The sequence below is a fragment of the Octopus bimaculoides genome, chromosome 9 (assembly GCF_046866305.1).
Source record: "Octopus bimaculoides isolate indiv1 chromosome 9, ASM4686630v1, whole genome shotgun sequence".
NCBI classification, from domain to species: Eukaryota; Metazoa; Mollusca; class Cephalopoda; order Octopoda; family Octopodidae; genus Octopus; species Octopus bimaculoides.
The window spans coordinates 73,918,866-73,942,872 of NC_142936.1; the positions used below are offsets into that span (position 1 = coordinate 73,918,866).

At 35.4% G+C, this 24,007-nt stretch overlaps 3 protein-coding genes across 4 annotated transcripts in view; all 3 read left to right on the forward strand.

Annotated features, from left to right (window-relative positions):
* The window catches only part of LOC149134195 (uncharacterized), a 32,515-nt gene extending 17,619 nt beyond the window's left edge, over positions 1-14,896 (forward strand). The window contains exons 3-4 of the mRNA XM_089358200.1: positions 8,503-8,570; positions 13,207-14,896. Coding sequence (XP_089214326.1) covers positions 8,503-8,570; positions 13,207-13,363 — 225 coding nt within the window. The 3' untranslated portion in view covers positions 13,364-14,896. The remainder of the gene's footprint in view (positions 1-8,502; positions 8,571-13,206) is intronic.
* Positions 14,897-16,888: 1,992 nt separating this feature from the next.
* LOC106880506 (tubulin alpha-2 chain-like) lies at positions 16,889-22,453 on the forward strand. 2 transcript variants are annotated; one of them, XM_089357773.1, is made up of 3 exons: positions 16,889-18,638; positions 21,148-21,367; positions 21,904-22,453. In XM_089357773.1, exons 1-3 carry the CDS (start codon positions 18,576-18,578, stop codon positions 22,026-22,028), a joined length of 408 nt encoding a protein of 135 aa, XP_089213899.1. In that variant the 5' UTR covers positions 16,889-18,575; the 3' UTR covers positions 22,029-22,453. The 2 variants fall into 2 exon arrangements, with proteins under 2 accessions (XP_089213899.1, XP_089213900.1); XM_089357774.1 differs by lacking the exon at positions 16,889-18,638 and adding an exon at positions 19,473-19,765.
* Positions 22,454-22,680: 227 nt separating this feature from the next.
* LOC149134196 (tubulin alpha chain-like) lies at positions 22,681-23,042 on the forward strand. The gene has a single exon (XM_089357775.1). The coding sequence runs from the start codon at positions 22,681-22,683 to the stop codon at positions 22,888-22,890; it is 210 nt and encodes a 69-aa protein (XP_089213901.1). The 3' UTR covers positions 22,891-23,042.
* The last annotated feature ends 965 nt before the right edge of the window (positions 23,043-24,007 follow it).

Here is a 24,007-nt window from a genome sequence, read left to right on the forward strand (position 1 = left end):
TTGTTCGTTTGTGTGTTCTTTTAATGTTATGTTTGCGTAACATGTGTACGTTGGCATATGTCAAATAAGTGAGATAGGAGAAACCAGCTTAATTGAATGCGATGTAATAAAACAGAAGAATTGAATTATTTTCTTGTCTTCCGAGGAGTAAGTAAAAAACAAAACAAAAAAAAACCAACAAAACAAACAAACAAAAAAGAAGACGAAAAGCATACGAACAAATAACGATGCGTACAAATAAACTTTATATGCGTAGGAATGGTTGAAGAAATTTCTGTAGCTGCTAATGGAGAGTCGATTCAGAAACACACGCAGACGCACTGACACACAGGCACACATACACACATACACGCATGCACGCATACACGCATACACATACACACGAACACTTACACACACGTATGTATACACATAAATACGCATATATATACATATATACATATATACATATATACGTACATATATACATATGTACATATACGTATATGTATAGATGTATATACACATATAATACAGACAAGAAAGTAATATTTCGAACGCAGTACTACTTTCCTGTCTGTATAAAACGATACATATTAAACGCTTCTAGAACATATATACATACGCACATATATACATACGCACATATATTCATGTACATATGTATGTGTGTGTATGTATGCATCTTTGAATATAGATAAAGAGTAATTATGACATGTTTGTTAAAAGGGTGGAAATAAATAAATACATTTAAAAAGAACTGTAAATTAATATGATATTGGAAAATTACTTCGTTAATTGTTGCCTCGAAATCAGTGCACGATGACTTAATTTATGATCATGTCAGTGATAATGGCGACGTTAAGAATCATACGTCACTTCCTGTAATGTGTGAAGCCATTCCTAACTCTTTCCTTCCCAAAACGACCATAATGATAAAACCACACCCCACCGTTAAACTGATGATGTGTATTAAGGAAGAAGCATATGGTAACTCCATAAAAATAAGAAATAGTGTATTGATGATGGCAAAGATGATAATAATATTCGCTTTATTAAGTCAACATCTTTACGTTTTGCTTTATTATTTCATTTGTTGTAATAGGAAGGGAAATAAAACGAAAGAGATAATGAAATCAGATACAGCAAAAGTCAAAGTATATACATAGAGCCATTTTAAAGTGAAACGTTAAAAGGCATAAAGACAAAATTATTGTCATACTGTTTCATCTGGATCGTTTTTACTTCAAGGCAGTGTCCATTTAGATAATTTTAAACAAGTTCTTTCTTTTCCCTTCTTCTCCTTTCTTTCAATCTTTGCGTTTTAGTTCTGGTTTAAAACGAGTCTGATGTTCAGTATTATTACGAAAACAACCTCAAACGAGTAGTAGAATCCCTATCTATCTATCTATCTATCTATCTATCTATCTATCTATCTATCTATCTATCTATTATTCTGTCTATAATCATATATACATATATACACATATACACACATATATATATATATATCTTTGCATGACATTATATTGTTTACTCACACAGGCACTCACTCACACATATATGTATGTATACATATGCATATATATATATATATATATATAGATATATATATATATGTATATATATGTATATATATATATATATATATATACATAGATGCACATAATCTATGTTTATGAATGTGTATATAAATGCATGTATATGTATATATATATATATATATATATATATATATATATATATATATATATATATATATATATATAATATATATATATGTATATATATATATATATATATATATATATATATATATATACATAAATATACATATATATATATATATATATATATATATATATACATATATATATATATATATATATATATACATAAATATACATATATATATATATATATATATATATATATATATATATACATATATATACATATATATATATATACATAGATGCACATAATCTATGTTTATGAATGTGTATATAAATGCATGTATATATATATATATATATATATATATATATATATATATATATATATATATATATATATATATATATATATATATACATATATATATATATATATATATATACATAAATATACATATATATATATATATATATATATATATATATATATATATATATATATATACATATATATACATATATATATATATATACATATATATATACATATATATATATATATATATATATATATATATATATATATATATATATATATATATATATATATATATAAATATGTATGCATACATGTATGCATGTGTATATGTTTATGTATACGTATGTATAGATTCCATTCGGTTGATAAGCTGGTAGCTTAGTGTTTTAAGCTCATCAACGAGTGTAGGTTTTTGAATATAACTATAAATTTGAATATGATTATAAATCGGTGGAGTCGATATTTTACTGATTCTATTTCCGAAATTCCATAATTTCTTTTGAAATAATAAAGAAGTCATTGAGTTGAGCAAACTGTTTTATAACATAAATTTTAAATTTACAATTCTTTCATCGGCATTCGAACACGAGCGTATTGTTATACTATTATATATATTATATGCAACTACATGCCCTAGAAGTATTATTATATCGATATAATCGAATTCCAGCAAGTTAGAATCCTGTATATATAATAGATTTGCAACAGAAAATATAAGTTGACATTCTGTTGTATATAATGATACACCTTGTGTCTTTTGTTACATGTAATATATAATAATATAGCAATACACTTGTTTTCGAATGCTGATAAAGCAATTGTGAACCTATGTAATAAAACCGTTTGCTCACTCGACATTTCTAATAAATATTTATCTATCTATCTATCTATATGTATGTAGCTTGCTTACCAACCACATGGTTCTGGGTTCCGTCCCACTGCGTGGCACCTTGGGCAAGAGTCTTCTGCTATAGCCTCGGGCCGACCAAAGCCTTGTGAGTGGATTTGATAGACGGAAACTGAAAGAAGCCTGTCGTATGTATGTATATATATATAAGTGTGTGTTTGTGTGTCTGTGTCTGTCCCCCCAACATAACTTTACATATATGTAAAAGGTTGAAGAGGAACACACGAGTAGATATATATGGAAAAAAGACAAAGTAGAAAATGCTACAATACTTTTATAAAGTACATTACAGAACCGGTTTCGATCATTGAGATCTTTTCAACAGTAAATATGAATAACAGATTTTTGAAAAACTATTGAAAAATTAAATTTTGGTAAATTTAAAAGAAAAGTCTTTTTAAAGACATATTTGTATAGTATTCAAGTAACAGCGGCATTTTTCTTGTTTCTGCCTGTCTCTGTTTCACTTGTTAACTCTTGTGGGTTGGAATGGTACATAGCGGGGTGAGGGGTGAAGGGATTGCAATTCATTTCTAATTTTTTTGTCTACCTTCTTATCAACAAAAGATCTAGTAGACTGCGTTTATTGAGAATAAAGAGCATTGTGAGTTGACAGTTCCAAACTGGCTGCTGGTCAAAAATAAATATTATTAGATGTTCCCCCTATTCCGTAAAATCTTACTATTCCTTAATTTCTTACTGCCATAAGTACCCCTCACCACAAAAAATAACAATCTTTAGAAGGCGTCAATTAGATAATAGCAAATGCCCATAGCGAGGTAGGGTAGGCGTGACATTAATTTTTGTCATTATTTTCAGTTAAAGTACACTATGAAATTTAGGACGCTATAATAAGATCTAGGAAAATATAAAGGGCACAGAGGGGAAAAATTTATAATCAAGGTATAGCAAAAACTATGTATTATTATATGCTGTGTAAAAATAAAAGTAAAATTTAAAAAAGGAATGAGAAAGTGATATCAGAACCAGGTTAGACAAGGGGGATAAACAGATTAATTTAAGCATTAAAAAGATTATTATTATAAGAATCACCCTAATATCTCATCATTACATAACTATTAGGTGGTCGCTAATATTTTGATTATATATATATATATGACGGGGTTCTTTCAGTTTCTGTCTACCAAATCCACTCACAAAGATTTGGTCGGCCAGAAGCTATAGGAGAAGACACTTGCCCAAGTTGCCACGCAGTGGAATTGAACTCGGAACAATGCAGTTAGGAAGCAAGCTTCTTACCCCATAGCCACGCTTACGGGTCGTCAGTATCGTGTTTGCAGACGGTAATTTTTCGTAGAACGGGAAAATAAATTAGTCTTATACATTCAGTAAATATTTAATATATTAGTAATAGTTTCAGCTTACTGCTGAAATCATACGACATCAGATATCACATCATGTATGTGTGTGTGTGTGTGTGTGTGTGTGTGTGTGCCAGTGCGTGTGTCTAGTGGAAAAAAGTCGCTACAAACTATGAAGATAATTTAGTAAGTCTTTCATGTTCGGAATTAATATTCATGAAACCTGATGGAGTGGGTGGCAATTCCAGGGTACCGAAGTTGACTCTGACTTTCATTCCTCTGGGGTCGATAGTATAAATATCTGGCGTGCATATGCTCGAGTCGTATGAAGCAACTTCATATCTTCACTTTTCAACACTCACATTGCCCCAGTAATAGAAATCAATATTTTTCTCCCCAACCAACAATTTTTTTTTTCATTCTCCCCCAAGAATATTCAAGAACAATATTTTTGAAATATCACTTACTGATATCGTCTGTATGTTTATTTATTTACCGGTCCGTATAAAGAGATGCGGCGATTTAGTATTTAATTACATTACATGTATAAATTAATTAGGTTATATTTCCTAATTCGTACCCCTTTTAGTGAAATGGGTGAAGAAAAAAATAATTCTTGGACATTTGCCAAACCTAGCATGTGAAGAAATATGTGTGTGTGTGTGTGTGAGAGAGAGAGAGAGAGAGAGAGTGTGTGGTGTGTATGTATCTATACATGTATGTATATATGTATTTATGTATGTATGTATATATATATATATATATATATATATATATATATATATATATATATATATATATATATATATATATATATATATATGTACATATATATATATGTGTGTGTGTATATATACATATATATATATATATATATGTACATATATATATATGTGTGTGTGTATATATACATATATATATATATATATATATCTATATATGCATACATATATCTATGCACACACACACCTATATAAACAAGAAATGAAAAGAAAATATGTTTGACAGTAGACAGAATGTCTATGAGATTGAGACTAATTTATTATTAGGGCTTGTATTGTGACTAACAACACTCTTAATTTATTACGTTGGCATCACCTTCTCTTGTGCTTATTTAGTAAAATTTCTTCTTCTTCTTCTTCTTCTTCTTCTTCTTCCTCTTCTTCTTCTTCTTCTTCTTCTTCTTCTTCTTCTTCTTCTTCTTCTTCTTCTTCTTCGTCGTCGTCGTCGTCGTCGTCGTCGTCGTCACTACCACCTAAGTCTTTGAAGTTCACCTGACTGCGACTAAAAGATGATGATGCCAGAAATGGAAGACATTTAATGCGGGAGTGCCATTTTTGTTTTGTAAGTAATATGAATGACTGAAAAAGCGGTGAGCAGGCAGAATCGTTAGCACGCCAGGTAAAATGCTGAGCGGCACGTCATCCGTCTGCAAGTTCGGAGTTCAAATTCTGCCGAGGTCGACATTGCCTTTCATCCCATCCGAATCGATAAAATAACTACCAGTTCAACATAGGGGTCGATATAACCGACTTAGCCCCTTTACCCACGAAACTGCTGGCTTTGTGCCCAAATTTAAAACTCATATGAATGATTCAAAATATGCATTATAAAATGAAAGAAACGACATTGTGTGGCATGGAATATTTTACTCGGCTTTTGGTGTAGCACTAGTGAAGTTAGACAGATGGTGATTATGTCACCGTGTGGCTAATGTTTTATCGTTTTTTTTAAAATTTTATTTTTAGCTAATATCATATCAGGTTGAGTAAAAAGTAAGCAACGTTTTGAACCATGAAGAATTTGCATCTGATTTTTGCAGAGTCTTGCATTTTTTAAAACGTTTTTTTTTTTTTGCAATTGTCTGATAATCAGACATAAACTTGCACAAATTCATCAATAAATTAACATTGATATTTTTTTACCGTTGTTACAATCATCTGAGATAGAACTATCAAAGTGCGATATTCGAGCAATTTTGCTATTCAACTTCTAACAAGGACGTAAAGCAGCTGAAACTGCTCGCGATATCAACGAAATGTGTGGTGAGGTAATGACCAGTGAATAGTCAGCTCGAAAATGGTTTAAACGATTTTACAGTGGATACCTGAGTCTTGGAGATCGTGAGGGTAGTGGACGCCCATCTGTCATCAATGGTGGTCAAATAAAGACCTTCATTGAGAAAGATCTACGTAAAACCACTTGAGAACTGGCAAAAGAACTTCAAGTTAGCCAGAAAACTGCATGCAATTTGAAAATCAAAAAAGCTCGACAAATGGGTACCACACAACTTGAATGAAAATCAAAAACGCGCAAATATGATATTTATCGTCGCTCCTTCTCCGTAACCTGACCGATCCATTTCTCGACCGTATTGTAATTTACGATGAAAAGTGGATTCTGTACAATAATAGAAAACGTTCTTCGCTGTGGTTGGACCAAAATGAAGCACCGAAAACCTTCCCTAAACCCGAGCTCTTCAAAAATAATGTTATGGTGACTGTTTGGTGGTATACTGATGGAATCATCCACTGTAACCTCTTAAAACTCGGAAAAGCCATTACTACTGTGGAAACATATTGCCATGAAATTGCCCAAATGAACGAAAAACTGCTACTCCTCCGTCCCAGACTGGTCAGCAGAAGAGGGCCATTCATTCTTCACGACAATGCTCGACCACACATTTCACTAATGTCGCTCCAGAAGTTGATGGAACTTGGCTACGAAGTTCTTCCCCACTCAGCTTATTCCCCAGACCTTTCTCCTACCGACAACCACTTTTTCAAGCACCTTGATGGTTTCCTGCGTGAGAAAGAGTTCAAGAATCAAACCGACGCTGAAAGTGCGTTCAAAGAATTCATCAGCTCCAGAACTCCAGATTTTTATGTTACCAGAATAAACAAACTTGTAACTCGTTGGCAAAAATGTATTGATTGTAATGGTACTTTCTTTGATGGATAAAATTTCCGCATTGTTAAAATATATTGTGATGAATTTCATGTTTCAAAACGTTGCTTACTTTTTACTCTGCCTAATAGTTTCAGCCGGTATATACCAAGTGTTTACAGTTGAAAAGTTTATAGAGATTGGGAAATAGAAGAGTCTTTGGCTACACAATGTTTTTAGAATTTTGACCAGAACTATATATAATTTATTCAGTACCAGATATTTGCTCAGAAAAACCAATACCTCACGCGCTTCTTCTTTTTTTTTCTTTCCGTCTCTTTGTTACGCTTTCACTCACACTCGTTCCCTTTCTCTGTGTTCGTCTTTATCTATCCATCTATCCCTCTCACCCGGTCTTTGAGAATCATTAACTTTGCTACAACTCTTTACAATTATTTTCATTACATGTATTTCAAAATCCATTTAGAATACAATATTATATCTCTTATCAGAAGTAATTTAACTTTTTTTCTTCGCGAAAAGGCACCAGTCCGTCTAAATTTTCATCCTATCCGGCCTGTCTTTCGCACGGCACCTACATGTCTACCATTTCGTCCCGTGTCGGTCACGCCATTTTGATTTTTGTCTGACCTGCTAACGTTTATTTCCTTCACTTGTTACCAATTCGCGCCGGCTAATCCTTTCGTCTAGTTCCAATAGCGAATCAAAAAGCATTTTCTACCAGTCATTATAAGACAATCGAATAAATATTCCCAAAACAATTATTTTGTTTTTCAGTTAGCAATACACTCTCTGTTATTTGACCTTATTTTCTGTTGTTGTTGGGCGCTGGAAATGGGGGGAGCCCTAAATGTTCCGGAAGCTAGAAAATCTCTTCCAGGTCAGACGATTCAAAATTATCTTGCTTGCTTTGTTAATAATTGACAATTAAAGTCTACTTTGTTGCCATTGTTGTTGTTGTTGAAGTTTTTGTTGTTGTTGTTGCTATAACATCTGCTGTTGTCGCCGATGTGGTTATTGTGTATGAGAATACATTTTCATGCATGTATACATACACACATACACACAAACATGCAAATATACATACATACATACATACATGCACACATACATAGATGCTTACATACATAGATGCGCACATACATCTGTACACACACACACACACACACACACACACACACACACACACACACACACACACATATACACACATACACGCAAACACTGCGAAATGAAGCCATCACCGGCTGATAAGCTGTGTGGGGAACAAACACAAGGGCACGGGCACAATCTCACATATCTATCTATCTATCTATCTATCTATCTATCTATCTATCTATCTATCTATCTATCTATTTATGAATATATATATTCTTTTTTTATTTGTTTCAGTCATTTGACTGCAGCCATACTGGACCACCGCCTTTAGACGAACAAGCCGACCCCAGGACTTATTCTTTGTAAGTCTAGTAATTATTTGATCGGACACTTTTGCCGAACCGCTAGGTCACGGGGATGTAGACACACCAACATCGATTGTCAAGTGATGATGGGGGACAAAAACAGATACACACACACACACACACACACACATACGCCCACGCGCGCAAACACACATATATGTATACGACGGGCTTCTTTCAGTTTCCGTCTACCAAATCCACTCACAGGTCTTTGGTCGGCCCGAGGCTATAGTAGATACACTCACCCAAGGTTCCACGCAGTGGGACTGAAACCACGACCATGTGGTTGGTAAGCAAGCTACTTACCGCTTCAGAACCACAGGTAAGTTCTTTGATGTTAAAAGCTTTAATGCGAAGTCGAAGACCTTCCAGACCATTGTTCGAGAGCTCTTTTATACTGATGATGTAGTTCTCGTTGCTCACACCGAGGGTGACAAGCAGGTTATATTGAATTTCTTCTCTAGAAATTGAATTGCTTTTGGACTTTCCATCAATCTAAAGTAAACAAAGATCATGTTCTCTCAGCCACCATGCCACTCCTATGTGGAACCTAACATCTTCGTTCAGGGTACAAGATTAGATGTGGATGACTCGTTCATCTACCTTGGCTGCACTCTCTCTAGAAGATGGATCACTTGATTCTGAAATAAACCTGAGAATTGAAAAAGTCAGCAAAGCATTTGGAAGGCTTGAAAATCGCGTGTGGTTTGATAGAGGTATCACCTTCAAAACCAAGCTTAGTATGTATGAATCTTGCATTTTAACGGTCCACCTGTACTCTTCTGAGACCTGGACGACATATCGGCGTCACATCAAGCTTTAGAAAGATTCCATCAGACTTGCCTAGGTAGGATACTAGATATCAAATAGAGGTCTTTAACACCAGGCACCGTTGTTCTTCAGCAAGCTAACACATCCAGTATTGAAATGATCATCATACGCAATCAGAGGCGTTGGGTTGGGCACCTTGCTAGGATGCAGGATGACAGGTTGTCGAAGCAGTTGTTTTACGGGGAGTTGCAGCGTGGTAAACGTCCGAGATATAAACTTAAGAAACGTTTTAGGGATGCTGTCAAAAGCAACCTTAAGGCTCTTAAAGTGAACGTTGAAGACTGGGAGCAGATGACGCAAGATCGATCGGTTTGGAAACAAATGATCTACAATTGATGCAAAGTATTTGAAGTTCGAAGAATTGAACAGTCTATATTGAAACGAGCAATTCGTAGACAGAAATTAATTACAATCCCAGACACTTTTCTGCTTAGAAATATTTGCAAGATCTGCAGTAGAGTTTGTCTGTCAAGAGCAAGATTTGCTAGTAATATAAGATCTTATGACAGTATTTATTAATTGAAGTGATGGCCTTCTTCTGTAAGAAGTGGCAATCATATATATATATATATATATATATATATATATATATGCGTGTGTGTGTGTGTGTGTGTGTGTGTGTGTGTGTGTGTGTGTGTGTGTGTGTGTGCGTGTGCGTGTGCGCGCGCGGGCGCGTGTGTGTATGTGTGTGTGTGTGTGTGTGTGTGTGTAGAAGGTTGAAAAGGAACATACGAGTTGATATATATGGACCAAAAAGTCAAGGTAGAAAATGCTAAAATAATTTTATAAAAGACATTTCGGTACCGGTTTCAGTCATTGAGACTTTTTCAACTGTAAGAATGGAAAACAATTAAATTTGGGAAAATTTAAAAGAAAAAATTTTAAAAGAATATTTGCATAGTGTTCAAATACAAGGAGCATTTTCCTTGTTTCTGCCTGTCGCTGTCTCTCTTCTTTACTCTTGTGGGTTCGAGCCATACAGCGTTACTCACCCTACTCATACTTGCAATAGTATATTCCCAATGTGAAACGTCAAATGGCATCATTCTAGTATTTCTAATGTAATGAATCTAACATGGCGGCGAGCTGGCAGTATCGTTAGCTCGTCGGATAGAAATACATAACGGCATTTTAGTAGTCTTTACGACCTGAGTTTAAATTCCTCGGAGGTCGGCTTTACTTTTTTTTTTTAATCCTTTGGAGGTTGATTGAATAAGTACCAGTCAAGCAATGCGATCGAAATTGGTGGCTCTATGCCAAAATTTGAAACCAATATAATTAATCTAATACGATTTACGAAGTTTGTTTCTAACTATGGACGTTCGTAAGTTGGATGCCTCTAACGTGAGGACTACCTCCATAAACGTACACACACAGACACACAGTCCTATGTTTTGAATGTAAGTGGTACTAGTGCCAGTATAGGTAGGGTAGTAATATAGTGCGCAAATTAATTTCACCATTTTGAAAAAAGTACATACACATACATTCATCACTCTACGAACATACATATATATGTATGTATGTGTATACACGCTCGCGCGTGCACACACGTACATACACACACGCACACACACACGCACACACACACACACACACACACACACACACACACACACACACACACACACACACACACACACGGGCTCGCTCATAAACATACAAGACTGTAGTGTAGAAGCAAATGAGAGGAAAAAGTTAGAAGAGGGTGAGCTGGCGAAGTTAAATCTTCCACTACTTCACACCACCGTAGAAAAAATGTTACTGAACAAAGGTCAAGAGATGATCCCATTCAAATAGGACGCAGAGTGTCCGCAGGATTATCCCTCTGCAAAGTTTACTAGAAGCAAAGCATAAGAATAGGTTGAAAAGCATCATATCGGCTATGCTGATTGTAGAGGTATCTACAAGGTGCCGGGTAGATCAGGACATGTGAGTCCTGAAAGAACTTACTACTTGGGGTAGTGCTAACTCGACACTGGCAGGGAATAGATAAATCCTGGTTGGGCTGCCCGAATACTACGCCTCTTGTTGAATGATATATATATATATATATAAAATATATAGTTTTAGCGAAAATAACCAATTTTCAAGAACTCATCGATGAAAATCCACTATCACATATAGAAAAATTAATAATTAAAAGCACAAAACTATATATTTTATATATACTTTATCTATAAGGCTCAATTTAATTTTAATTTTTTATAAATTGATTTTAATTGAGTTTTTTACCTGTAATTTTGGATTTTGTCCCTAATATTATTATTATTATTATTATTATTATTATATATATATATATATATATATATATATATATATATATATATATATATATGTATATATTTGCATGTGTGTATGAACGTATGCTTATACATATACACAGCATACATACATACATACATATATACATACATATGTCCATGGATGTATGTGTGTGCATATATATATATATATATATATATATATATATAATTCAGACGGTTATGTGAAGATGATGGAATGTCAAATATGGCAGGTGGAAGGTCAAATACAACTCGTTTCTATAGATCAGGCTAAAATCAGAATCGGTTGTCGGAAAATTTCTACAACTTCACCAACCACAATTTCTGGCTCCCTAAACTCCTCGACTTCCCATCCTTCCCGATTGTAATCCGATGGATTACTATGTGTAGTGCACGATTGAGAAAGATTTCAACTGCACTGACTGCAACACAAAGGCCGAGCTGGTGACCACCACCAAGGAACTGTTCGAAGAACTTCCTAGGGACTCACCAAGGAACACATGCACTAGATTCCGGAGGTCTTTTGAAGCTGTGGAGGGAGTAGAGGGCGGCTGCTTTGAATAAACTGTAATTTCTCAACCATCATCTAGTTAATTTTTAAAAAGATACTTGTATTTTTAGATGAGTTATTGTGTTCCCTCTTCCATATATGGTAGTTGTTAAATTTAATCCTAACACGCTGTACATACAGACATATCTTTTGAATTTATTAATGGGAAACGTTTTGAATATGCAAATAAAGCTCCTATTCTATTATGCCGGCCACCGTCTCCTGTTGCTGACTGGTGAACCATGTATATATATATATATATATATATATATATATATATATATATATATATATGTGTGTGTGTGTGTGTGTGTGTGTGTGTGTGTGTGTGTGTTTTGTGTGTGTATGTATATATATATATATATATATATATATATATATGTATATATATATATATATATATATATATACATATATATATATATATATATATAGCCTTTATGATAATAAAAGAACCAGAAAGGAATTTAATAATACCATCGGATATTGAATACCTTCTATTGTCTAATCTCTTTTCTATTATCCAGTGATATGTTCAGAAACGTGGAATAACCATTCTTTATTCTGACTTTTGCATACTGGATTCTCGCAGCTTGGACATCAATATCTCCGTGAATTAGAGGGATGTACGTTATAGGCTATTAGAAAGTTTAGAAAGCCTGGCTCAGTGATTCGATTAGTTGTATTGTATGTGGTTTATTTTGATCAACATTTGCCAAATACTTAAGATACACCCAGCCTCACACACCCATCCACACACCCACACAAACACACACACAAGCACGGTGACACACTGCCCACATAAATTCACCAAGACGAATAATCACCCATATATAACACGTACGAAGTGCGTTCCAGAAGTTTAGAGACTTTTTTTTTATGAGAGACAGTTATAACTGTCTTAGTTTTAGTATGTATTTAATATACAACTAGTAAACTGATCTGCCAACATCTTTTTATATTCCAGACTGAAGGAGACGGCTGTAACATCACCTTGCACAAGCCCTACTAAACACTGCTTGTCACAGCCTATGAAACACTTCTTGGCACCATTTTATCCTGGTAACCAGCTACTTGACAGAGATGGACGTCAAAAACTGTCCCTCTTTCTCCTTATAGTCTAGCCCCGGCTTCCTGTGATTTTTGGTTGTTTTCCAAGCTGAAGGCGAATGTCTGGGGCAGTCGTTTTGAAAACGTCGAGAAGAGGGACACCTTCATTTTCATGGAGCCCTCACAAAGTGACTGGAGCGCTACAAATGCATTGAAACCAGACGATCTTACTTTGAAAAAGACTAGGGTTTTGGACTTCTTTAAAATTGATAAATGTCTGTCCTGAAAAAGTCTTAAGCCATCTGGAATGCAATATATAAAAGCATTATTACTGTTAAAACAGATATAATGAGGTGGCTAGCAAGACTTCTACCTAAGCAGCTATAATATGAAATTGACCCACACAGAAATTGACCCAAGTGAACTAGGTGATCTAAAATATCAAATCATGATGGAATGGCTGAAAACAGTCACAGAAATGCAAGAGGTTCATTAAACTATCCTGTGATCCTTCCTAGACAAAAAATACGTCGCCAATGAACCGTAACCAGGGTATTTGTTCATGACCAGGAAGAGATTTGAATGTCTACAGTGACTGTGTCTCGAATTTCGTCATGAAGACATTAGTGAAATTAACTGCCATGGGGGTACCCGTGGCGCAACCCTTCGGCTGGTGGAAAAATCTTTGTCTAAATTTCATTGTATTACTTTGTAAAACAAACCTCAGTATCCTACAAAGAAAATTTGATGGAAAACTTTTGTTTGACCGCTTTTGAAAGGCATCCATACATGCTTCAACCACTTCATCGTGGTCAATATTGGGATATAAAGACGAAACAGCCATGGTTACCAAAAAACAGTTCTTGGCACGACCTCGGTGCTTAAAAAAGTTGTTTATTTTAGACACAAAATCGAAAGTATCCCGAATGTTGGAACTTAATCTTTTTGCGACAGGGAGTAGAAAGCCATCCATCCATTCCGAAATCTTGGCCGTACAACATTCTTATCTGCTGCAAATTGTGCGCATAGGTGTCAAGTGAATTCCATCAGGAATCATTACAGAAATGTTATGATTTATACAGAGGATGGGACAGATAGAGATTCTCATTTGGTGTACGTGGCAGAATGCACGAAACACAACTTGATATATGTTGGTTGTACAACAGAACAATTAAACAAACGATTTAATGGGTACAGATTCGACGTCAGGCACAATAACAGTAATTCGACAGAATTTGCTGAACATTTCGTTTCAAACGGCTGCAATTTTGAAAAAAACTTGAAGGTGCTTCACTTTCACTTTCACAGGAGAATATCATCAAATTTATACAAAACTGTTTGATTTGATATTCTTCTTTTTTCCTTTTCTTCTTTTCTTTCCTCTTTTTTCTGTCTTTTTTTTCTGCCTTTCATTTCGCCTGTTATAAAATGGAAAATTAAAGACTGATGATGTCATTCCATGAACGCGTGGACGCTGGTTACTCTCGTTTATATTTTAAATTTAAATTTCTATAATTTTGAACTTTTATCACCTCTTATTTTGAACTTGACAAAGACAGACTTACTGTCGAAATATCGTTCAACCAATAAAATATCTATTACAATCGAATCGCGGTCTGCGTCTTGACTGTTTACCTATGTGAAGAGTTATGTCAATCCTTTTATGATGATGATGATAATAATAATAATAATAATAATAATAATAATAATAATAATAATAATAATAACTTGTTGTCTCTTGAGGTCTCTGAGTGAGACTTGGATCCAACTTGTACAAATGCAAAGCAAAAGTCAAACATAAAATAATGATAATAATAATAATCCTTTATTCTGAAAGTACGAGGCCAAAATTTTGGGGAAGCGATTAAGTCGATAACATCGACTCCAATGCGTAATTGGTACTTATTTAATCGACTCCGAAAGAATGAAAGACAAAATCGACCTCGGTGGAATTTGAACTCAGAACGTAGCGAAAGGCAAAGTTGAGGTCAGTAGTTTTAGATGGAAGAGATGAATTAATACACACACACATACGTACCTCCCCCCTCTCTCTCTCTCTCTCTCTCTCTCTCCTCTCTCTCTCTCTCTCTATATATATATATATCACATCGGTACTAAGACACTCCTTTCTTTCTTGCTTTTTCTTTTTTTCATTTTTAGCCACAAGTTATTCAGTGCGTTATCAACAGTTACGACCGATTGATAAACCTAACCGATTCCGATAATGTTGACACAAGCCGATAGAATCCGTTGCACTACATTACTGGTATGTAATTTTTTGGGCAGAGATGAAAGGCTCATTTGGTCCCTAATCTGACCCCGACCCGACTTTGAGTTCAGTACGTAAATGGACATTACTATACACTGTTTCTGTAAACCCGCTGCCCTTGTCTGAATAAATATGTTAATAGGTGCAGAGGAGCAGCAGCTGTTAGCTACATTCTGACTGAAACGGCATTGCCTAAGATCAAACGAGAGTGGTTCTGTGTTTCACTCGACCTATTAGAAATAGCATCCAAGCTTTCCACATATCACATTCCATCATCTTAAAAAGAAAAAAAAAAAGATGGGGAATACTGATATTATAATCCGAAGAGATATTGTGATTGTGCTTGAAATAAAGATAGATTCGTTATGGATGGTATGCCTTTCATCATAGGTTAGCTCATTCGGAGATCACTTGGAGCTAAACAAGAGCAACAGAAGCTACGTTGGTGACGACGACGACGACGACGAAGTCTGCCTTTTGTTATAATCGTCACAGAATAAGCAAAGGCAACTTTTAAGTGGATCGTTTTCTTTTTCTAGAAATAGCATTTAAATTTCTATAGACCACATATTATTCCTTAAACATATAGATGGTCATGGCTGGAATGCCTCTGATCATCGGTCTGATTAAGCATAACTAACATTGGAGCTTGACAAAAACAATTACAACAACCAATATACCATGCGAGGGAACTTCTACACGACCACTTTCTAGAAATAGCAGCCAGATCTGCCACAAATAACATTGTGCTGTAACATTTTATAATATAGTCTCTGATATACACAGTGGAGGCGCAATGGCCCAGTGGTTAGGGCAGCGGACTCGCGGTCATAGGATTGCGGTTTCGATTCCCAGACCGGGCGTTGTGAGTGCTTATTGAGCGAAAACACCTAAAACTCCACGAGGCTCCGGCAGGGGATGGTGGCGAACCCTGCTGTACTCTTTCACCACAACTTTCTCTCACTCTTACTTCCTGTTTCTGTTGTGCCTGTAATTCAAAGGGTCAGCCTTGTCACACTGTGTCACGCTGAATATCCCCGAGAACTACGTTAAAGGTACACGTGTCTGTGGAGTGCTCAGCCACTTGCAAGTTAATTTCACGAGCAAGCTGTTCCGTTGATCGGATCAACTGGAACCCTCGACGTAGTAAGCGATGGAGTGCCAACAACGATATACACAAACGACGGAGTGGTCATAGCTAGAAGGCCTTTGATCATAGGTTTCCTTGAAAACGGCTGACATGGAGCTAAGTATCTGCTTCTTGCTGCTTCTCTTCCTCCTCTTCCACTTCTTTCTCATCCTTTCCTTATCCCTCCTCCTCTTCATTCTCCTCTCTCATCTTCTTCATTTATCATCTAACGAAATTGCCAAACCACCACCATAAAAGTAAACATTACTTGTGCATATCTAGGGGCACTTAAAAAAATGGGAAAGTCACGGATGGAACGCATTCGATCATATGTGTACTGTAATGGATCAGAGTTGGTCAGGGGTAAACAAGAAGACTACGTATCTATTAGCATTCCGCCTGGATATCCCAAAGTCCTTAGAGAGAAGTTTATACAAGTCTATGAAATAAAAGGTGCATTCCAGAAAATTCCAAACTTTTATCCTTTCTGCTGGAAGTACGAGGCCTCAAATTTGGGGGAAGCGATTAAGTCGATAACATCGACCCCAGCGCGTAATTGGTACTTATTTAATCGACTCCGAAAGGATGAAAGACAAAATCGACCTCGGTGGAATTTGAACTCAGAACGTAGCGGCATACGAATTACCACTAAGCATTTCGCCCGGCGTGCTAGCAATCCAGTCAGCTCCTCCTCCTCGTCGTCGTCGTCGTCGTGGCGGCGGCGTTGTTGTTGTTGATGATTGCTTCAAATTTTGGCACAAAGAAATACAAAAGTCTTATCTCCTTTAAAGTAGGATTCTCTGACTTCTGTGCACTTGTAGCGCTCCAGCCCTTTCGAGAGGACCCCATGGAAGTCCTCCAAACTCTTGTCATTGCACCCTTCAAGTTCTTCAGCCTGGGAAATAACAAATAGTCACAGGGAGCAACGTCTAGACTATAGGGAGGGTGAGGGACAGTTTTGATGCCCATCTATGTTAAGCAGTTGGTTAGCAGGAATTGAGGATTGATGCATTGCTTTGGTGCAGGTGCTCTGGTCTTTTGCGACGCAATCTCTTTCTAAGCCTCTTCAAAACCTTCGCAAAGTACTTCCTGTTTACTGTCTCGCCAGAGGGAACCCAGTGAATGTCGATGATTCGCTCGCTGTCGAAAAAGGGGACCTTCATGAGCTTCCATTTAGACTTGCTTTGCTTGGCCTCTTGTGTCAGCGGAAACAGATGTTCGGCTCCTAGAATTTGACCCATAAGCAGTGTGGAGCATTTCATAAGTTTTTGTAGTGTTTTTGCCTAGTTATCGCAAAACTTTATTGCATAGTGAGCTACCAAATCGTCTTCAAATCCCAACTGCATTCTGAAAATTTCATGTCAAGAAGTGAAGACGCTCTAGAAAGAGCTACATACGAGTATTCATGAGAATTATTTACATTATACAATCAGGCTATTATTTAATTTATCGACCTTGAAAGATGAAAGGCAAAGTTGACCTGTGTAGGATTTGAACTCAGAGCATAGAGATCCGGGATTCAGTCGGTTCTTAGACGGTTCCAGCTTAAGTATTTTTCTTTATGAGAAGAGGTTAAAATCTTTTCGCTTAACGCTTTTCCATTCCATGTAATGTTTTCTAAAATTTTCAAAATTAGGGGTATTTTTTCCGTCGCTCTTAGTAATTCTACCGCCACCTGTAGTTCACTAATCCGGCCTGTATAAGCTTGGCGCGCCTGGAGTGAAGCGTTTAGTTTACAAAAATCGGCTTACTGTCTACGACGTTTATCTACGCGGACCGTATAGATGACAAATTTGCTTTTTGTGTAGTCGATGATTTTGAAATGTGGTCAACCTATGCTATCCTTATCTATTGCCCAACAGAATACTCTACCTAGATACGAACCAAGATGATCCTATGCAGTTTGTCTCTGTCCACATTGGCTTCAGTTCAAAATTCTCATAAAACAAATGTAAACTAATATGGTTTTTAAAAATATGAATTTCTAATATTTTAACAGGCTCCAAAATTAAATAATCCTTTATGCTTCGTGAATGATTATATCTTAATGATTAAAACGGACAGAAGCTGTAGTAACTTTCATAGGATTTCATACTAGATATGAAGGAACGTGGGAAAATACCAAAAAGCATTATGTGTCCTGGGTTGTATGATTCTGTATTTAAGGTTAAACTCGTTAAAAATGTTAGACATTATATATTCCAGATTCAAATTAATTTTGTAGAAGGAATATATAAAAAAGGCGGTTGTAATGTTTATCGTTGACATCAGTAGACTAAATGAATTAAAGCGATTCTAGCTGGAGATTAAAACAAAAACGTCATTCTCAGTTTGGGAAATTAATTCATCTTCAAAACACACATTTCACTATTGAAAATTAAAAGTAAGGTAATTCAAATTTATTTGAAATATATTTGCGTTTAAATAGCATTTTCCTTGTTCATTTTTAGATTTAAATTTGAGATGCTCTGTTAGCAGACACTTATGAAGGTTAAAAGCATGACCTACCGTAATACTGAATAAATTAAAACAGGGAATAAATAATAAGTTCCCGTTTAAAACTTGAAGATTCTTAATGATATTTTCAACAACGTCGAAAATTATTGAATTGAGAATTTATCGCTAAAATATTATTTTTACCCTTATTTCATCATTCACAGCCATTAACTCAATGTTCTTTCTGTTTATTCGTTGATGAAATAAGTCATATGTGTGTATATATATATATATATATATGAAACATTCCGTTATCTTTTGTAGATATGGAGGTGTTAAGCTTGTAAAAAGAAACCCCTCATTAAATCAAAAATAACCGATTACCCCCCTCAAAATCACACTGTGGTTTGAGAGTGCCTTCGAACATGCGATCACCATTTAGTAATAAGGAGTAGCATAAGAGTAAGGGTAGGAGGAAAATAAAAAAAATATTACTTTATATAGCAAGGTCAAGACCAACAGTATTTAGTATTTCTCGATTATATTGCAAATAAGTGAATTTACTGAGTAATTACGTATTTTAGCAACCCTCTTGCTATTTTCTACTCTTTCAAAAGACAGACAAGCGGCGCTATAATAATGGTTTGCTATCATTTTATTCTAATCTGTTATTCTACATGATTATAGGGAGTCACTTTTTGAATACAATAACATTTAGAAAATGTTTTGTTTAAATTTATTCGTGTTGTATTTTTTTTCAGTAAATGTTTCTAAGTGTTTTTAAAATTGAATTCTTTTCTAGGTCGTAAAGCGACTTGTGAGATATAGACAAAAATAGTCGTACATGAGAAACACCGAAGTTTATAGACAACTCTAAAAATATTAGAAAACAAACTATATGATTCTAGTAGGTGTGTCGTTTCTTAAGGAAGTTAAAGCATTTTGATCCAGAGATACACGACGACAACGACTGGGAAAACTTTACGAAAGAGTTTCGAACCTTATAACAAAGAAATGTTCTCCCACTGAAAATATTATTGCCTCTTTACTCACATCCCGTGCTCACATTTAACTCATTAAAAATTTTGTATTATAAAACCGTCTTTAATTTTAATTCTGTCTACATTAACAACACCCATTTTCTAGTCAGAAAAATTGTATTCAGAACTATCTAATTTAAAGAGAAATCTTAAATTCATTTTTGAGTTTAAATAGTTCGTTTGTCAGATTTTATTGATATTCTTTAGTTATTCAATATAGTATTATTATATAACTTCAATATGTACTGGGTATAAGTTTTCCATGTTCGCCGTACAGCTTAAGGGACCCGCGGTTCTCACGCCATCAAAATCTAAATATCTAACTTAACGAGTAGGTTGCTGATTATTTCGGAATCTTTTGAGCCTCAATCTCCAGCAGGTCCAATGGGTGACCTGTATAACCAACTTGGGCTCTCAAATTTGGGATGAAGTTCATTTGACTGACGTCCATATGGCTATCACTAAAGCTGTTTTCATCTACAAAGTTGACACAGCTATGCTGAAAGATACTTGCTCAAAATATCTTAAAGAGGTTTCAAATGAAATTGAACAGCAAACTTAAACACGGCTATCCATGTAGACCGTCTAAAACATTTGTGTGTGCGCTGAATAATTCGATTTGATTTACGTTTTTGTGCTGCTATCTTTTAGCTCTCGGAAAACGACTTGTTTCAACTATGTGTAAATGTTCCTTTTTCTTTCTGTACTTTTGTATGTTTGTCGTTTAACCCTCAGAATACTTATTTGCCAAAGCTTATGTTCAATAGCGTTCCAGTTATCCTTTCCTTTTTCTAAATTTAAACATTGCTTGCTATAATGAAACATTTTTGTAAATCGACAGAGTAAGATATGAAGGAAATCGTTTGGTATTTCTACCAGAAGACAGACCACGACCAGGCTCCTTCTTTGGCTTGATGGGATTGCCACTTTTCTCCGATAGCTTTAATTTCCAGTAGAATAAATCTATTATACAATTTCTTTCAGACTAAATGCATCAATACCCGCACTGGACAGGCCGGAGTCCAGATTTGTGACACGTACTGGGAGCTGTATTGTTTGGAGCATGGTATTCAGTCAAATGGCGAGTTATCATATGCAGGATCTACTGGTGTAACTGTTTCGTCCAGCAAGTTCCTCCTTGACTTAGGCACTAGGAAACGTGTCCCCAGATCCATGCTCATCTATTTAGGACCCACGGTTGTTAGTAAGTATAAACGTTTCATATATTTTTCTTTACGTGATTAAATTAAACAACAAATTGACAACCCACGCATTTAATGTTTTGTTGAATCAGTCTTCGGTATTAACTTTTCTGTTGGAGAGTTCAGTCTTGTGCCCAGGTGAAGCAAAGGCTCTTTTTTTTTTTCTTTGATTGTTTGTCATATTCCCAAATATCGCTAGATAAATATTTTTTAGATATTGGAAACTATTTCAAAATTTTTACACAATAGAACTGATAACTACAGTAAAATGAGTTGACTTCAAAATCAGTTAAATGTGTAGATTAGCTAAATTCTGTTGTAAATTTTTCCGTTATCTGAATGTAAGTAATGTTAGCAATATATTGTGTGGAATGGTCAAACAAAACTACTGGGAAAGTCGGAACTGTTATTCGATTGAACTGAACAAAGCAAGTTATACTTAAAAATATTTAGTAATCTCTACATTTTTTCTCTTCTGATATAAGAACAACCTTTCAATTGATATGGTGTAATTATTGCTCAATATCTTATTTTTCAGATGAAATACCAGATGGAAAATTTTACCCGGATCAAACCATCAGTAGTAAGATGCAGCAAATAACTATACCAGGGGTTACTACATTATTGAGAAAGCAATCGGTTTGGTGTGTGAGCAAATCCTGAATTGCTCCGGCCCTCGAGGCTTCTGGATTTTCCTGTTTCTGTGGCGGCACTAGTTCTGGTTTTGCATCTCTTTTGATGGAGATTTTGACTTAGGGGAAATAATATAAAAAAACTTAAATTTACAGTTTGTCCAGCTCTACGAATTTGTAGAACCGTAAAATTCTATATTAGCTCCTATTCTAGAAGACGTTTAGATGTTGAGTACTCAACATACAAGAATTTGAATCGTCCAGTTGCTCAAATAGTGAGCTCCATTACTGCCTCTTTAAGGTTTGATGGGTCTCTTAATGTTAACTGAGTTTCAAACCAATTTACCTTGTCCACGGATTCATTTCTCAATGCTTACGTATGCACCTACAATATCGGTTGAGAAAGTGTTCTATTAGCAGTTAAACGTTTCTGAAATAATAAACGCTTGTTTTGAACCCGGTAATCACATGGCTAAGTGTGACTCTCGCCATCGGAAGTCCATGGCTTGTCTGTTGAACCGAGGGGATGTCGTCTCGGAAGAGTTTAATGCTGCTATTGCAGCAATTAAAACGAAAAAAAAAATCCATCCAGTTTTTAAATTGGTGCCTAACAGGGTTTAAAATTGGTATCTCCGATTGTTGTCCCTGGTGGAGACCTGGCTAAGGTTCAGCAGGCTGTCTGTATGCTGCGCAATACGACAACTTTTGCTGAAGCTTGGGCCCGTCTAAATTACAAATTTTACTTAATGTACGCCAAGCGAGATTTTGTTGACTATTATGTGGGTGAAGGAGAGTGCTCTGAAGCGCAGGAAGATTTGGCTGCGCTGGAGAAAGATTGTGGAAAAGTTGGTATTGATACGGCTGATGGCGACGAAGAGATTGAAGAATACTAAATCTTATTACAAATGGGATGATATGTACACTACGCAATTACTTTCCGAAATATTGATTTTAAATTTTGGCACCAGGCCATACTTTTTGAAATATTGAAATCTCATTGTATTCCTTTTTTGTTGCATATTGAAAATAAATTAACTCAAAATAATTTTTTTCGAAGTTTTTAAATATTATCAAACCATTATTACATTCAAATCAGATATTTTTCTCATCTAAATTCATGACCAGGTTCTGTCTCCGTATGTGAAGCAGTTGCATGGCTAATGAATAGTGTCAAGTATCCAGATGGAGAGAACAAATTTTGTTAGTCAACGTTACTAGTTATTTTGGTGTAAGGCGAGAAAGTCTGAAAGGATAGGTAAGTCGATTAGATGAACCCCAGTAGCCCAACTGGTACTTATTTCATCAACCCTGAACGACAGCCGACCTCGGTGGTGATTGAACTTACAACGTAAAGATGAAAATGCTAAGCATTTTGTCCGGTGCAGTTACAAGTCTCCTGGCTCTCCGCCTTGAATAATTCTTTCTACTACAGGCACAAAGTCTGAAATTATGGCCGAGGGCGGGCTAGTCGATTACATTGGCACCAACGATGAAGTGGTACTTATATTTATCGACCCCGAAAAAGATGAAAGGCAAAGTCGACATTTGCAGAAACTTAAGGAAGAAAATAAGTTGTTCTAGAATACCAATAATTAAGGCAGCGAGCTGGCAGAAACGTTAGCACGCTGGGCGAAATGTTTAGCGGTATTTCGTCTGTCTTTAGGTTCTGAGTTCAAATTTCACCGAGGTCGACTTTTCCTTTCATCCTTTTCGGGTCGATAAATTAAGTACCAGTTGCGTACTGGCCCCCTCCCCCAAAATTTCGGGCCTTGTACCTAGAGTAGAAAATTATAGTACTAATAAGTTTAACCATCGAATAATGTTAAGGATGTTATACACACGCACACATGCCTCTATTTTACATTATAGAAAAGCAGCCGAATCTAGTTAATGAGTGTTAAAATAAACAAGGTTAGAAGCGAAAGCACGAAAAAATTAGGTGGTTGTCGATGCAATGAATGATAGTTGCGTTGGGTTTTTTCTCTTTTCTGTTTACGGTATTTATATGGT